Here is a 15,408-nt window from a genome sequence, read left to right on the forward strand (position 1 = left end):
ATATATATATATATATATATATATATATATATATATATATATATATATATATATATATATATATATATATATATATATATATATATATATATATATATATATATATATATATATATATATATATATATATATATATATATATATATATATATATATATACTATCTTTATATGTGAGCAATAATTGTGTATGTATGTATGTATATATGTATGTTCTCGGAAACGGCTCCATATTTTTTCGTAAAAGTTGGTATCTTGGGATATTCTCGCATAAAAAAAATGATCTGGATAGGTTAGAAGTCTGAAAAAAATCCTTAAGAGCCTTAATTTTGGTTTTTGCAAATGGTGTCATGTACTAGCATATGTTATTACATCATATAAGCATTTCTTATGACATCATATATGGCATCATATAAGTATTTTCTTATATTATATCATGCAGAGCATTAAAAATACTGTTGAGTTTCCAACACAAAAGTTATTAATATATTACAATGTCTGTTGAGAGGCCCAAAAAACGAAAATTTGCAGTTGAAATTACTATAAATGATGATTCTTTGGAACCAACACCTGAAATATCAAACGTGATAAGATGTGAAATTTGACAACCTGGACCATCAATTGTGACAACACCAACACGGACAGCTAAAGCAAAGGCCATTGCTAAATTGTCTGAAGGAATCAAAGTCCAAAAAATTTCAAAAATGACAATGAAGAGCAAAGCACGGCCGGTTGGAAGATATGCGAAAATGACAATTAGAGCGTGTTAAAAATGAAAATGACGGGCAAAGAAAGACACGGTTAGAAGATATACGACACCGAACAAGTGTGGGAGTCAGAAATGAAAATGAAGAGCAGCAATTTAATGAAAATCCGAGGTGTAACGATGTAAACAAATTGAAAGTGATAGCGATGATGATTGGGTTTTGGATTTTGACATGGATAAAGCCATCAATATCTACCATACCTTTGAAAATCAAAAACATGGACTGGATAAATCGTTGGAAGAAAAAGAAGTTTTTGTCCCACCATCTGAACAATTAAAAGAAGCAAAGGTTCGGCGATATGTCTTTCATAATGACAAAAGACAAGCCAAGGCAAAAGAAGAAGTTCTTCTCCCACCACCTGAACAATTGAAAGAAAAAAAGGTGGTCGTCAATGCCTTCAATACCTTGGAAAATCAAAAACCTGGAATAGATAAATCGTTAGAAGAAAAAGAACTTTCTGTCCCACCACCTGAACAATTGAAATAAACAATGTTTCAGTGATATGTCTTTCATAATGACAAAAGACAAGCCGAGTCAAAAGTTAAAAGTTCAATTAAAAAAAATGTAATTTTACAAAGGCACCACTTCTAATTTAAGGTCCATTTGAACGTCATGACTTCAAGAAAAGGCTGAAATTGCCTGCGTTTAGACGATAAGCGACAGTGAGACGATATATATATTTATTTTTTCTCGAAAACGGCTTAAAATGTTTTCGGGAAAATTGGCATTCTGGAATATTCTTGCCAAAAAAAGATCTAAATTGATCAGAAGTTTGAGAAAATTCGTTAAGAGTCTATTAAATTCGGTCATAAATTCAAAAATTCGCTAATTCGTTAAGAGAATTATTGCAGCTTTGATTTTGGCTCACCGTACATGAATAATTAAAACGAAATTCGCATATTAAATTTCCTTTTTTCGCTAATTGGCTTTCTCGAAATTTTGTTCTGAGGTAACTTACGAATTAACTTACGTAACGAATTTCTATATTCGTATGTTTTTATTACGTATATTAGGGAGTTCGCTCTCTGGTTAATACCTCGCTTTTTACGCTAAAGTTCGAATTTTGTTTGAATCACAAAGGCCGGTTAACTAGAATAGATAGCTCTTTTGAAAGTACTAAAAAAAACTTTAGCGTAAAGAGCGAGGTATTGATTAGGGAGCGAACCCCCTCATATACGCAATAATTTCGGTTCGTTTTAAATTTAATGTTGCTTTTTACTTTCAGTTGAAAAAAACTTCTTTTTTTATTTAATCTTTGATCGTTTTTTAAATAATGCTGGGAAATTTGGCGACCCCTTCATAGAAATGTCCCTTCCCCCAAGGAAATATCCTGCATGGAAAGATCTTCCCCCTTAACCCATACTTTGACCCCGAACCCCCACTAGAAAAAAATTCCTCCTGAAAACGCCTGTATACTTCCCAATAACCAATACTATGGTAAACAATGGGCAAAGTTATAACTTGCAGCCCTTCCCCCGGGAAATGTGGGGGATTCAGTCATCCTCAAAGACATATTAATTACATTTTCGTCTATGCTGAACAAAATGGTTATCTCAAAATTTTGATTGGGTGACTTCGGGAAAAAAATAGCGTGGAATGGGGCCAAGTTGCCCTCCAATTTTTCGGTCACTCTAAAAGGGCACTAGAGCATTTAATTTCCGTTTAAATGATTCCTCTCACAATATTTTAGGACTACTGTATCGATACGATCACCCATGGGAAAAAAAACAAAAAAAACAACAAATAAACCTGCATCCGTGATCTTTCTTCTGGCAAAAAATACAACATTCCATATTTTTGGAGATAGGAGCTTGAAACTTCTATAGTAGGGCTTCTCTGATACGCTGAATCGGATGGTGTGATTTTCATTAAAGTTCTATGACTGCTAAGGGTTGTTTCCTCCTTTTTTCGAAAATAATGCGAATTTTCTCAGGCGCGTAACTGTTGATGGGTAAGACTAAACTTGATAAAACTTATATATATATATGAAATCAGCATAAAAATCTGATTCTTCTGATGTATCTACTGGTATCAAAATTCCGTTTTTTAGAGTTTCGGTTACTATTGAGCCGGGTCGCTCTTTACTTACAGTTCGTTACCACGAACTGTTTGAAAGTGGCATATACAAGTTAGTTTTTAGGCAAGAGTTTATTCTTTATTATTACATTTTCTTTAAAATGAACCATTGAACAACTCTCTACGATGTTTCAGTGCCAAGCTATCTGTGGAAAAGAAAAGAGAAAAAAATTGCCGTATAGGCAGATTGCAGTAGTAGCTGCCTTTTTTCTGGATTTTCTAGCCAATATATTTCTTTTGCTGTTCAAGCCAAGGGATGGCAAGTTTCCCAAATAGGGGTTTCGGCAAAATCGGTTTTAATAGGACACTTTTTGTTTTGATCTGATCTGGGAGTTATGGGTTATTTGTATTTCTTAACATTGGACGTGATCGTCTCTTACTAGGTTGTTAGCTACCGCTGCAACCTGGATGTTTTAATATATTCTATATGGTCAAGTGGTTAGGATAGCTTGACCTCACCTAGTTGTCCTGAGTTCGATTCCTGGTATGGGAAGTTTTACCTATGATAATTTCTGCAGCAAGCAATGCAGCCATCGCAGCAAGCAAGGCAGCAAGCAATGAAGCCACAGCAGATACCGCACCAACATTCCAAGGCCCAGCATATTAACAATATTAGCACTGGCACACCAATTACCACACTTATTACCAAACCAGCAATGTAATATCCTCGATACTCAGAATAGCAGACATGGGATCGGTAGCAACTGACCGGATCAAACCTCGTCATATCTACTGAATTTGTTTGAATAGGTAACTCTGTCAACTTTAATCCTTCATTGTTTTTATGAAAGGCTCTTTCTTTTAACTCATTGAAATTTGATGTATTCCACGTATTATTGATATATAATCCAGAATATTTTGGTAGTATATATTCATCTTTTTCACTTGAGTCTTTGGTTTTGTCTCCATCATGATGGGACTGCCTAATCTGATTTTTATCCTCTATATCTTCATCTTTTTCACTTGAGTCTTTGGTTTCGTCTCCATCATGATCGGACTGCCTAATCTGATTTTCATCCTCTACACATTCATCTTTTTCACTTGAGTCTTTTGTTTTGTCTCCATCATGATTGGACTGCCTAATCTGATTTTTAACCTCTATATCTTCATCTTTTTCACTTGAGTCTTTGGTTTCGTCTCCATCATGATCGGACTGCCTACTCTGATTTTTATCTTCAATATCTTCATCTTTTATATAAGAGTCATTGTTTTCATTTCGTTTTTGGTCAAATTGAGGGTTATTCGTACCTGCAGTTGTCCTATCTGTATGATTGGACTGCCTCATCAGATCTTTATCCTCCATACCCTCATTTTTTTCATTTGAGTCATTGTTTTCGTCTCCATCGCGATCGGATTGCCATGTCTGATTTTCACTCTCTAAATCCTTATCTATTTTATTTGAGTCATTATTTTCATCTCTATCTTGTTCTGACTGCTTTGCCGCTGTGGCCTCAAAATGAAGGTGATTTGTACCTGCAGACGTTGGATCAATTTTCACTGCAATGTTTCGATAAGTTATACCTGTAGCTGTTTCATCAGTTGCAATTGCAGTTGCTTGAATAGTTCTATTTGCAATAGGTCTCATTTCAGAATTTCTAAAGTATATAATATAAAAGAGTACGATGATTTTAGCACAATTCATTTAAGCTTAACCCTGCATATTTTTTTTATGGTATAACGAGTCAATTGAAGCAAAAGGAAAACAAATCTAATTTTAAAATTTTTAGGTATTTTGCTGATTCGAATTACAAAATTAAAATTGTTGCTCAGACACCATAAACATTTTTGCAGTTTGTAGTTATATAAAAAAAAATATTTAAAATTTTCAGGAATTTTTCTAGTTTCAGTTGACAAATCAGATTTTATACTCCCCCCCAAAAAAAAACAAAAACAAAATAACTGTATTTTAAATAACTGTGTCTGCATGTTTCATATAATTGTAAAAGTTCTTTGTAAAAATAATGATTTTATGCAGGCATTTTGTAGGAGTGCATTAAAATATAGGAATTTATTGGAAATAGGTGAGTCCGAACCCTGCTTTGGGCTAGAGTTCGTTCTTTATTATATTCATAAGCAAAAGTTGTAACTGTACTGATCCTTTATATTTATTTATTGTAATTTCTGTTCGTTTTGGGGTTCATTTATTTATCGATGCTGATTTGTAGTCGTTTCATGCTTGGTAGACTATTTTATTTTATTTTTGTTCATTTTTTGTTCAATGCGACTCATTACTGTGCTTTGAAAAACTTATTTTGTGGAAAAAGTTTTTTAATTAAATTATGTTCGTTTTATGTTGGCATAGTCTTTTCAGGGAAAAAGAAAATAATAATTTAAATCTTCTCGTTTTTTAAGACTTTATAGTTTGGCCTGCTATTTGTATGCTGGAGAAAAATTTTCAGCAATTTTTAACAACACACACCCTTTTGAAAATCTGGACACAAATAATACTGTTTAATTTAGTTTCATACCTCCTTTAGTTAACCTGAACTGGAAAACTTGATAGCATTTGAAATAAATATCTGTTTACTTTCTTTGATAGCTAGGATACACTTACGCTATTTTGAATTGGTTAAATTTTAAGAGCAGAAGTAGCCCCGAAAGTTTGAACATAATACCCTCAGTCGTTCTTGGGATACTGCTGAGAAGCCTTATTGGGAATTAGCATTATCACAGTGCATTTTGATTTAATCTTTAGGCAACATTTAATTTTTAAACAAAATGGGGAAATGGGAGGGTGGGGGTGGGAGGGTAGGAGTGGAAGGGGGATTAGTTGCCCTCCAATCACTTTCGACTATTAAAAAGGGCATCAGTCCTTTCTATTTGCAATCGAATGAGCCCTTTTCGAAGTTCCCACGACAACTCCTTCGATACGAAGTGCCCTGGTCCAAACAACAACAACAACAAAAAAATAATACATTATACCCACATCGATCTTTAGTATAAAAATGTCAAGCCTTCCAATCAATTCCAATCGAAAGAGCCCTTTTGGAAACGACAACGCTTTCTATAAACATCTTATATGCCCCCAGGACATAAATTACAGCCCTTACCCTAAGCTCTGTTAGGGTGGTTGTCATCCTCTAAGACCAAATTTCCAGAACTTTCAACTACTTTAAACAAAATGGCTATCTTAAAATATTCATTGGATGTGTTTGGGGAAATGGTGGGCGTGAGAGGGGCGGTAGTCGCTCTTCAATCACTTTCAACTATTAAAAATGGTCCAATTTCCAATAATTTGAGCCCTTTTGAAGTTTCTACGACAAAACTGTCAATAAAAATCTTATATGCCCCCAGGGCATAACTTACAACCCTTGCCCTGAGTGCTGGGGGGAGGTGTCATTCTCTAAGATCTAATGTTCAGAACTTTCTACTACGTTGAACAAAATGGCTATCTTAAAATATCCATTGGATGTGTTTGGAGGAATGGCGGGCGTGAGAGGGGGGTTAGTTACCCTCCCATCACTTTCGACTATTACAAAGGGCACTAGCCCTCTCAATTTCGAATTGAATGAGCCCCTTTTGAAGTTTTATGACAACTCTTTCTATAAAAAGCCTATATGCCCCCAGGGCAGAACTTATAACCTTTGCCCGTGGAGCTCTGGGGGGGGGAGGTATCATCCTTAAATACATAATTTCCAGAACTTTGAACTACATTGAAAAAATGGCTATCTCTAAACTTTGATTGAATGTTTTTGGGGAAGTAGTGGGCGTAAGAGGGGGTTAATTACTCTTCACACATTTTCGACTATTAAAAAGGGTAATTTCTATTTCCAATTAAATGAACCCTTTTTGAAATTTCTATAACAACTTTCTATATAAATTTTATATGCCGCCAGTGCATAAATTACAACCATTGCACTGAGGGCTCTGAGGGGCTTATCATCCTAAAAGACCTAATTTCAAGAACTTTCAACTACGTTGAACAAAACGGATATCTCAAAATATTGATTGGATGTGTTTGGGAAAAAGTGGGCGTGAGAGGAGTGTTAGTCGCTCTCCAATCACTTTCAACTATTAAAAAAGGCACTAGTCCTTTCAATTTCCAATTGAATGAGCCCTTTTGAAGCTTCTACGCTTTCAATAAAAACCTTTATATGCCCCCAGGGCGTAAGTTACAACCCTTGCCCTGAGGGCTGTGGGGAGGGTTTGTCATCCTTAATGAAGGTACTAACCATTTTGGCTATCTAAAATATTGATATGTGTTTGGAGAAAAGTTGGGCGTGAGAGGGGGGTTAGCTGCCTTCAAATCACTTTCGACTATAAAAAACGGCACTAGCCCTTTGAATTTCCAATCGACTGAGCCCTTTTTCAAGTTTCTACGACAAAGGTTTCAATAAAAACCTTATATGCACCCAGCGCATAACTTATAACCCTTGCCCTGAAGACTGTGGGGGGAGTGTGCTGCTTAAAGGTATAATTTCCTGAACTTTGAACTGCGTGGAACAAAATGGCTATCTTAAAATCTTTATTGGATGTGTTTGGGGAAATGGTGGGCGTGGAGGGGTGTTAGTTGCCCTCCAATCACTTTTGACTATTAAAAAGGGCACTAGCCCTTTGAATTTCCAATCCAATGAGCCTTTTTTGAAGTTTTTACGACAACGCCTTATATAAAAAGCCTTATATGCCCCCAGGGGTAACTTAAAACCCTTGCCCTGAGGGTTTTGGGGGAGTGACCTCCTCAAAACATATCTTTTATCTTGAAACCAACTACTGTGAACAAAATGGCTATCTCAAAATTTTGTCTGGATGTGTTTGGGGGAATGATGGGCTTGGGGGGGGGGGTAGTTGCCCTCCAATCACTTTCGACTATTAAAAAAGGTACTAGCCATTCCAATTTCCAATCGAATGAGCCCATTTTTGAAGTTTTTACGACAACTCCTTCGATACGAAGTGCCCAGCTGAAGAAAAAAACACATTTTACCCACATCGTTCTTTACTTAGGCAGCGCTAGCGTGCTGCCTATGATTTTAAAACTAACTATCGTATTCCTCTTTTTTAGAAACCCGGACTACAAACAGAAAAAAGCATATGGCTTTTTCTTAGTTGGAATAGTAAGACACGATCCTCTGTATGGCACCATATCCCAGATAAGCAACATTTCAAAGGTTGCTTCTATTATTTTATTTTTAGTCACTATGCGCTGTAGTTTTTTCTTTACTAGGTTTGTTGAAACTTACATAGGCTAGTCCCCATTTCTAATGATGAATCCATTATGTTTGTCTTATATTATTTTGTCGAAAGATAAGCACGTGTAAATATTGCATTTACTTATTACTTCATATATGGTCACTACCTACGATTATGACGTCATTCATCAAGATTGGCCTTAAGAATTCAGTTATTGTGGAAAAATTGATTATATTTAAAAAAAATAATTACAAATGGTAGTAGATCTAATAGTTTACTATAAAGTATTAAAAAAATGAAAAGATTTAAAGTATTATTTTCTATTTCCCTGAAAAGACTATGTCAATATAAAACGAGCAGAAATTAATGAAAAAAAAATTCCACAAAATAAGTTTTTCAAAGAAAAGTAAAGAACTCCATTAAACCGAAAATGAGCAAAAATAAAATCAAATAATCTACCAAACTTGAAACTACCACAAATAAGCATCGATAAATAAATGAAACCCAAAACGAACAGAAATTACAGTAAATAACCGAGTCAAACTCAAAACGAGCAGAAATTAACTTGAGTAGGGCTATAAAACCCTTTGCCTTCCCAAGGCCCGAACATAATTTGCACTTTCTGAAAAAAATACAAATGAATATGCATTGTCAGTTTAATATACATATACTGATATTTAGTAATCAAAATGTTAATATTATTTGTTTATTAAAGTTATAAAAGTAAAAACATTTATATTTTTTCAGTAAAGTGCAAATTGTATTCTAGCCTTGGGAAAGCATAGGGGTTTTTAGCCCTACTCATGTTATTTCTGCTCGGTTGTAGTTTGACTCGGTTGTTTATTGGAATTTCTGTTCGTTTTGGGTTTCATTTATTTATCGATGCTGATTTGTGGTAGTTTCAAGCTTGGTAGATTATTTGATTTTATTTATGCTTATTTTTTGTTTAATGGAGTTCTTTACTTTTCTTTGAAAAATTTATTTTGTGGAAAAAGTTTTTTTTTATTAATCACCTTGAGAAGGTTACTGTTTAAAATATGTTGAAAAGCTACAAAGGGATTGATTTTTCTCGTACAACGATATATGACGTAATAAGTGAATGTAATATTTATACACGTTTATCTTTCAACAATTTTTTTTTGTTCTCAGATCAGAATCGCTAAAGATATTATGTAAGCTGCAAAAAAAATTATGGCATCCTAGAAATAATTTAAATCTTTCATTTCAAACTAGAAATATACCTTAATATTTTAAATTAGTTTATTTTTTGTTAGGTTTTAACTAACCGACGCGGGATTTAATGTTTATTTCCACACAAAGAGCGTAGAGCGAGGTGTTGAGGAGGGGAAAGCCCCTTTCATATACGGAATAATTTCTGTTCGTTTTAAGTTTTAATGTCGCTCCTTACTTTCAGTTAAAAAAACTTGTTTTTTTTTTAGTTTATTTCTGAATGTTTTTGAATTATTGCAGCTTTGATTTTGGCTCACTGTACATGAATAATTAAAACGAAATTCGTATATTAATTTTCCTTTTTTCTGCTAATTGGCTTTCTCGAAATTTTGTTCTGACGTAACTCACGAATTAACTTACGTAACGAATTTCTATATTCGTATGTTTTTATTACGTATATTAGGGATTTCGCTCTCTTGTCAATACCTTGCTTTTTACGCTAAAGTTCGAATTTTGTTCGAATCACAAACCCCTGAATCACAAAGGCCTGTTAATTAGAATAAATAGCTCTTTTGATAGTACTAAAAAAAACTTTAGCGTAAAGAGCGAGGTATTGATTAGGGAGTGAAAGTAGTGTAGCTATAACAGTTACAAGCGGACAGTCCCCCCATATAGCTATAACAGTTTCAAGCGCACAGTCCCCCCATATAGCTATAACACTTTCAAGCGGACAGTCCCACCATATATCTATAATGATAAATAGCGCACAGTACTCCCGCCATACAATTAGACAGTACAGTGACCAGATTCAACCTACCATGAAAATTTGTGCTGTTCACGAAACCATGGTTTTGGGTCATGGCCGTTCACATATCTAATGTTAAACATGATTCTTCATTATGGTATGATTATAGGCGTTGACAGAAATGAAAAAGGTAAACGATCTGAGGGAATGCTAACTTCTATTCAGAGATACATATTTTTTTTTATTTGGGCGATTCTCAACTGTGTTCGGTATAATACACAACTACCATTTGAACAGTGTTGTTAGGTCCCCTACCCCAGCCCCAAGGACCCCCTCTCCCCAACTTTCCCCCCTCAAACTTTTTGCCCCCCCCCCCAACTCCCCCTCCCTCAACCCCCTTAGCAATGTTAGATCCTTAGCAATGTATCCTAAGCAGTGTTAAATCATTTTCAGGAACTTAGCTTTTAGTTTTGAGAAACAAGGATGGACGTAGTCATAAAGCTTCTGATAACCTTAGCAAAGTTATACCTTTTTGAGGAAATTATCATTTAGTTTAGGGAAACAAGGATGCAAAGGGTCAAAATGAAACTGATATCCTAAGCAATTTTAGATCTTTTTGAGGAACTTAGCTTTTAGTTTTGAGAAACAAGGATAATTATTGTCAAAATGCATCTGATATCCATAGCAATGTTAGATCATTTTGAGGAGCTTAGCTTTTCGTTTTGAGAAACAAGGATACATATTTTCAAAATACATCTGATGGCCTTAGCAATATTAGATCATTTTGAGGATCTTATCATTTAGTTGAGAGAAACAAGGATGCATAGGGTCAAAATGCATCTGATATCCTCAGCAATGTTAGATCATTTTGAGGAACTTAGCTTTTAGTTTTGAGAAACAAGGATGTATGTGGTCAAAATGCATCTGAAATTTCTAGCAATATTAGATCATTTTGAGGAACTTATCATTTAGTCGAGAGAAACAGTGATGCGTAGAAATTAAAATGCATCAGATATTCTGATGTACTTAGCAATGTTAGTTCATTTTGAGCAAATTAGCTTTTATTTTTGATCAACAAGGATGCATGTGGTCAAAATGCATCTGATATCTCTAGCAATATTAAATTATTTTGAAGAACTTATCATTTAGTTGAGAAAGACAAGGATTCCGGTGGTCAAAAATCACCTTTAGCAAAGCTATATAATTTGGAAGAACTTATCATGTAATTAAGAGATACATGGATAAAAAGGGTCAAAATACATCTGGTATTCTTAGCAATGTTAGATCATTCTGAGAATCTTAGCTTTTATTTTTGAGAAATAAGGAAGCATGTGGTGAAAAAGTATCTGATATGTTTAGCAAAGTTGGATCATTTTAAGGCAATTATCATTTAGTTTAGAGAAACAAGGAAACAAAGTGTCAAAATGTATCTGATGGTCGTAGCAATGTTCGATGATTTTTATGAACTGAGCTTTTATTTTTGAGAAACAAGGATGCAAGTGGTCCAAGTGCATCTTCTGTCTTTTGTAATGTTAGATCATTTTGAGAAACGTACCATATAGATGAGAAAAACAAGGAAGAATAGGGTCAAAATACATCTGATGTCCTTAGCAATGTTGGATCATTTTGAGGTAATTATCATTTCGTTGAGAGAAACAAAGGATGCATAGGGTCAAAATGCATCTGATAGCCTTGCCAATGTTAGATAGTTTTGAGGAACTTAGCTTTTATTTTTGAGAAACAAGGATGCTTGTGGTCGAAATACATCTGATGTCCTTAGCAATTTTAGATCATTTTTTAGGAACTTCTAATTTTGTTGACAGAAACAAGGATACGTAGGGTCAAAATGCATCCGATATTCTGGTGTCCTTAGCAATGTTAAATCATTTTGAGGAACTTGGCGTTTAGTTTTGAGAAACAAGGATGGACGTGGCCAAAATGCATCTGATATTCTTTGCAGTATTAGATCATTTTGAGGAATTTACCATTTAATTGAGAGAAACAAGGATGGATAGGGTCAAAATGCATCTGATATACTTAGCAATATTAGATTATTTTGAGGAACTTAGTTTTTAGTTTTGAGAAGCAAGGATACATATTGTCAAAATGAATCTCATATTCGTAGCAATGTTAGATCATTGTGATGAACTGAGCTTTTAGTTTTGAGAAACAAGGATTCATATTTTCAAAATGCATCTGATATCCTTAGTAATGTTACATCATATTGAGGAACTTAGCTTTTAGTTTTGTGAAACAAGGATGGATGTGGACAAAATTCTTCTGATATTCCTATCAATGTTAGATAATTTTTGGGAACTTATCATTTAGTTGAGAGAAACAATGATGCATAGGGTCAAAATGCATCTGATATCATTAACACTGTTAGATCATTTTTAGGAACTTAGCTTTTAATTTAGAGAAACAAGGATGGATGTGGATAAAATGCTTCCGATATCCTTAGCAATGTTAGATCATTTTGAGGAACTTATCATTTAGTTGAGAGAAACAAGGATGCATAGGGTCAAAATAAATATGATATCCTGAGCAATGTTAGATCATATTGAGAAACTTAGTTTTTAGTTTTTTTAAAGAAGGATACATATTGTCCAAATGAATCTGATATCCTTACCAATGGTAGATAATATTTATGATCTCAGCATTCAATCTAAAGAGAAAAGGATACATTGGGTCAAAACATATCTGATGCCTTGAGCAATGTTAGATCATTTTGAGGTAATTATCATTTAGTTGAGAGAAACAAGGATGCATAGGGTCAAAATGCATCTGATATTCTTTGCAGTGTTAGATCATTTTGAGGAACTTAGCTTTTATTTTTGAGAAACAAGGATCCTTGTGGTCAAAATGCATCAGATGTCTTTAGCAATTTTAGATCATTTTTAGAAACTTATCATTTTGTTGACAGAAACAAGGATACGTAGGGTCAAAATGCATCCGATATTTTGGTGTCCTTAGCAATGTTAGATCATTTTGAGTAACTTAGCTTTTAGTTTTGAGAAACAAGGATGGATGTGGACAAAATGCATCTGATATTCTTTGCAGTGTTAGATCATTTTGAGGAACTTATCATTTAGTTGAGAGAAAGAAGGATGGATAGGGTCAAAATGCATCTGATATACTTAGCAATATTAGATTATTTTGAGGAACTTAGTTTTTAGTTTTGAGAAGCAAGGATACATATTGTCAAAATGAATCTCATATTCGTAGCAATGTTAGATCATTGTGATGAACTGAGCTTTTAGTTTTGAGAAACAAGGATACATATTTTCAAAATGCATCTGATATCCTTAGCATCTGATGCATGTTAGATCATATTGAGGAACTTAGCTTTTAGCTTTGTTAAACAAGGATTGATGTGGACAAAATTCTTCTGATATTCTTATTAACGTTAGATAATTTTTGGGAATTTATCAATTAGTTGAGAGAAACAAAGATGCATAGGGTCAAAATGCATCTGATATCATAAGCAGTGTTAGATAATTTTTAGGTACATAGGTTTTAATCGAGAGAAACAAGAATGGATATGTACAAAATGCACCCGTTATTCTTAGCAGTATTAGATCATATTGAGAAACTTATCATTTAGTTGTGAGAAACAAGGATGCTTAGGGTAAAAATAAATATGATATCCTTAGCAATGTTACATCATATTGAGGAACTTAGCTTTTAGTTTTGATAAACAAGGATACATATATTCAAAATGCATCTGATATCCTTATCTATGCTAGATTATTTTTAGGATATTATCATTTAGTTGAGAGAAAAAAGGATGCATAGGGTCAAAATGCATTTGAGGTCCTTAGCAATGTTATATCATTTTGAGGGAATTATCATTTAGTTGAGAGAAACAAGGATGCATAGGGTCAAAATGCATCTGATAGCCTAAGCAATGTTAGATCATTTTGAGGAACTTAGCTTTTATTTTTGAGAAACAAGGATCCTTTTGGTCAAAATGGATCTGATGTCCTTAGAAATTTTAGATCATTTTTAGGAACTTATCATTTTGTTGACAGAAACAAGGATAAATAGGGTCAAAATGCATCCGATATTTTGGTGTCCTTAGCAATGTTAGATCATTTTGAGGAACTTAGCTTTTAGTTTTGAGAAACAAGGATGGATGTGGACAAAATGCATCTGATATTCTTTGCAGTGTTAGATCATTTTGAGGAACTTAGATTTTAGTTTTGAGAAACAAGGATGGATGTGGACAAAATGCATCTGATATTCTTTGCAGTGTTAGATCATTTTAAGGAACTGATCATTTAGTTGAGAGAAACAAGGATGGATAGGGTGAAAATGCATCTGATTTACTTAGTAATATTAGATTATTTTGAGGAACTTAGCTTTTAGTTTTTAGAAACAAGGATACATATTGTCAAAATGAATCTCATATTCGTAGCAATGTTAGATCATTATGAGAAACTGAGCTTTTAGTTTTGAGAAGCAAGGATACATATTGTCAAAATGTATCTGATATCCTTAGCAATGTTACATTATTTTGAGGAACTTAGCTTTTAGTTTTGAGGAACAAGGTTGGATGTTGACAAAATTATTCTGATATTCCTATCAATGTTAGATAATTTTTGGGAACTTATCATATAGTTGAGAGAAACAAAGATGTATAGGGTCAAAATGCGTCTGATATCATTAGCAGTGTTAGATCATTTTTAGGAACTTAGCTTTTAATTTAGAGAAACAAGAATGGATGTGGACAAAATGCTTCTGATATCCTTAGCAATTTTAGATCATTTTGAGGAACTAATAATTTAGTTGGGAGAAACAAGGATGCATAGGGTCAAAATAAATATGATATCCTTAGCAATATTAGATTGTATTGAGGAACTTAGCTTTTAGTTTTGATAAACAAGGATACATATTTTCAAAATGCATCTGATATCCTTAGCAATGCTAGATTATTTTGAGGATCTTATCATTTAGTTGAAAGAAAAAAGGATGCATAGGGTCAAAATGCATCTGATGTCCTTAGCAATGTTAGATCATTTTGAGGTAATTATAATTTAGTTAAGAGAAACAAGGATGCATAGGGTCAAAATGCATCTGATAGCCTTAGCAATGTTAGATCAGTTTGAAGAACTTAGCGTTTATTTTTGAGAAACAAGGATCCTTGTGGTCAAAATGCATCTGATGTCCTTAGCAATTTTAGATCATTTTTAGGAACTTTTCATTTTGTTGACAGAAACAAGGATACGTAGGGTCAAAATGCATCCGATATTCTGGTGTCCTTAGCAATGTTAGATCATTTTGAGGAACTTAGCTTTTAGTTTTGAGAAACAAGGATGGATGTGGACAAAATGCATCTGATATTCTTTGCAGTGTTAGATAATTTTGAGGAACTTATCATTTAGTGAGAGAAACAAGGATGGATAGGGTCAAAATGCATCTGTTATAGTTAGTAATATTAGATTATTTTGAGGAACTTAGCTTTTAGTTTTGAGAAACAAGGATACATATTGTCAAAATGAATTTCATATTCGTAGCAATGTTAG

The 15,408-nt window shown here is 33.7% G+C and overlaps 1 protein-coding gene across 2 annotated transcripts in view; it reads left to right on the plus strand.

Annotated features, from left to right (window-relative positions):
* The window catches only part of LOC148944991 (palmitoyltransferase ZDHHC6-like), a 104,988-nt gene that overhangs the window by 62,735 nt on the left and 26,845 nt on the right, over positions 1 to 15,408 (plus strand). The window contains exon 1 of one of the 2 annotated variants that reach the window (XM_089099629.1): positions 7,788 to 7,946. The exons of the other annotated variant lie outside the window; for it this stretch is intronic. Within the exon in view, the coding sequence (XP_088955755.1) occupies positions 7,803 to 7,946 (144 nt within the window). The 5' untranslated portion in view covers positions 7,788 to 7,802. Of the gene's footprint in view, positions 1 to 7,787; positions 7,947 to 15,408 lie in introns of those variants that run through there. 2 annotated transcript variants of the gene reach the window in all.

Source organism: Artemia sp. Qi Xiang Cuo, chromosome 13 (genome assembly GCF_049724085.1).
Source record: "Artemia sp. Qi Xiang Cuo chromosome 13, ASM4972408v1, whole genome shotgun sequence".
Taxonomy (NCBI): domain Eukaryota; kingdom Metazoa; phylum Arthropoda; class Branchiopoda; order Anostraca; family Artemiidae; genus Artemia; species Artemia sp. Qi Xiang Cuo.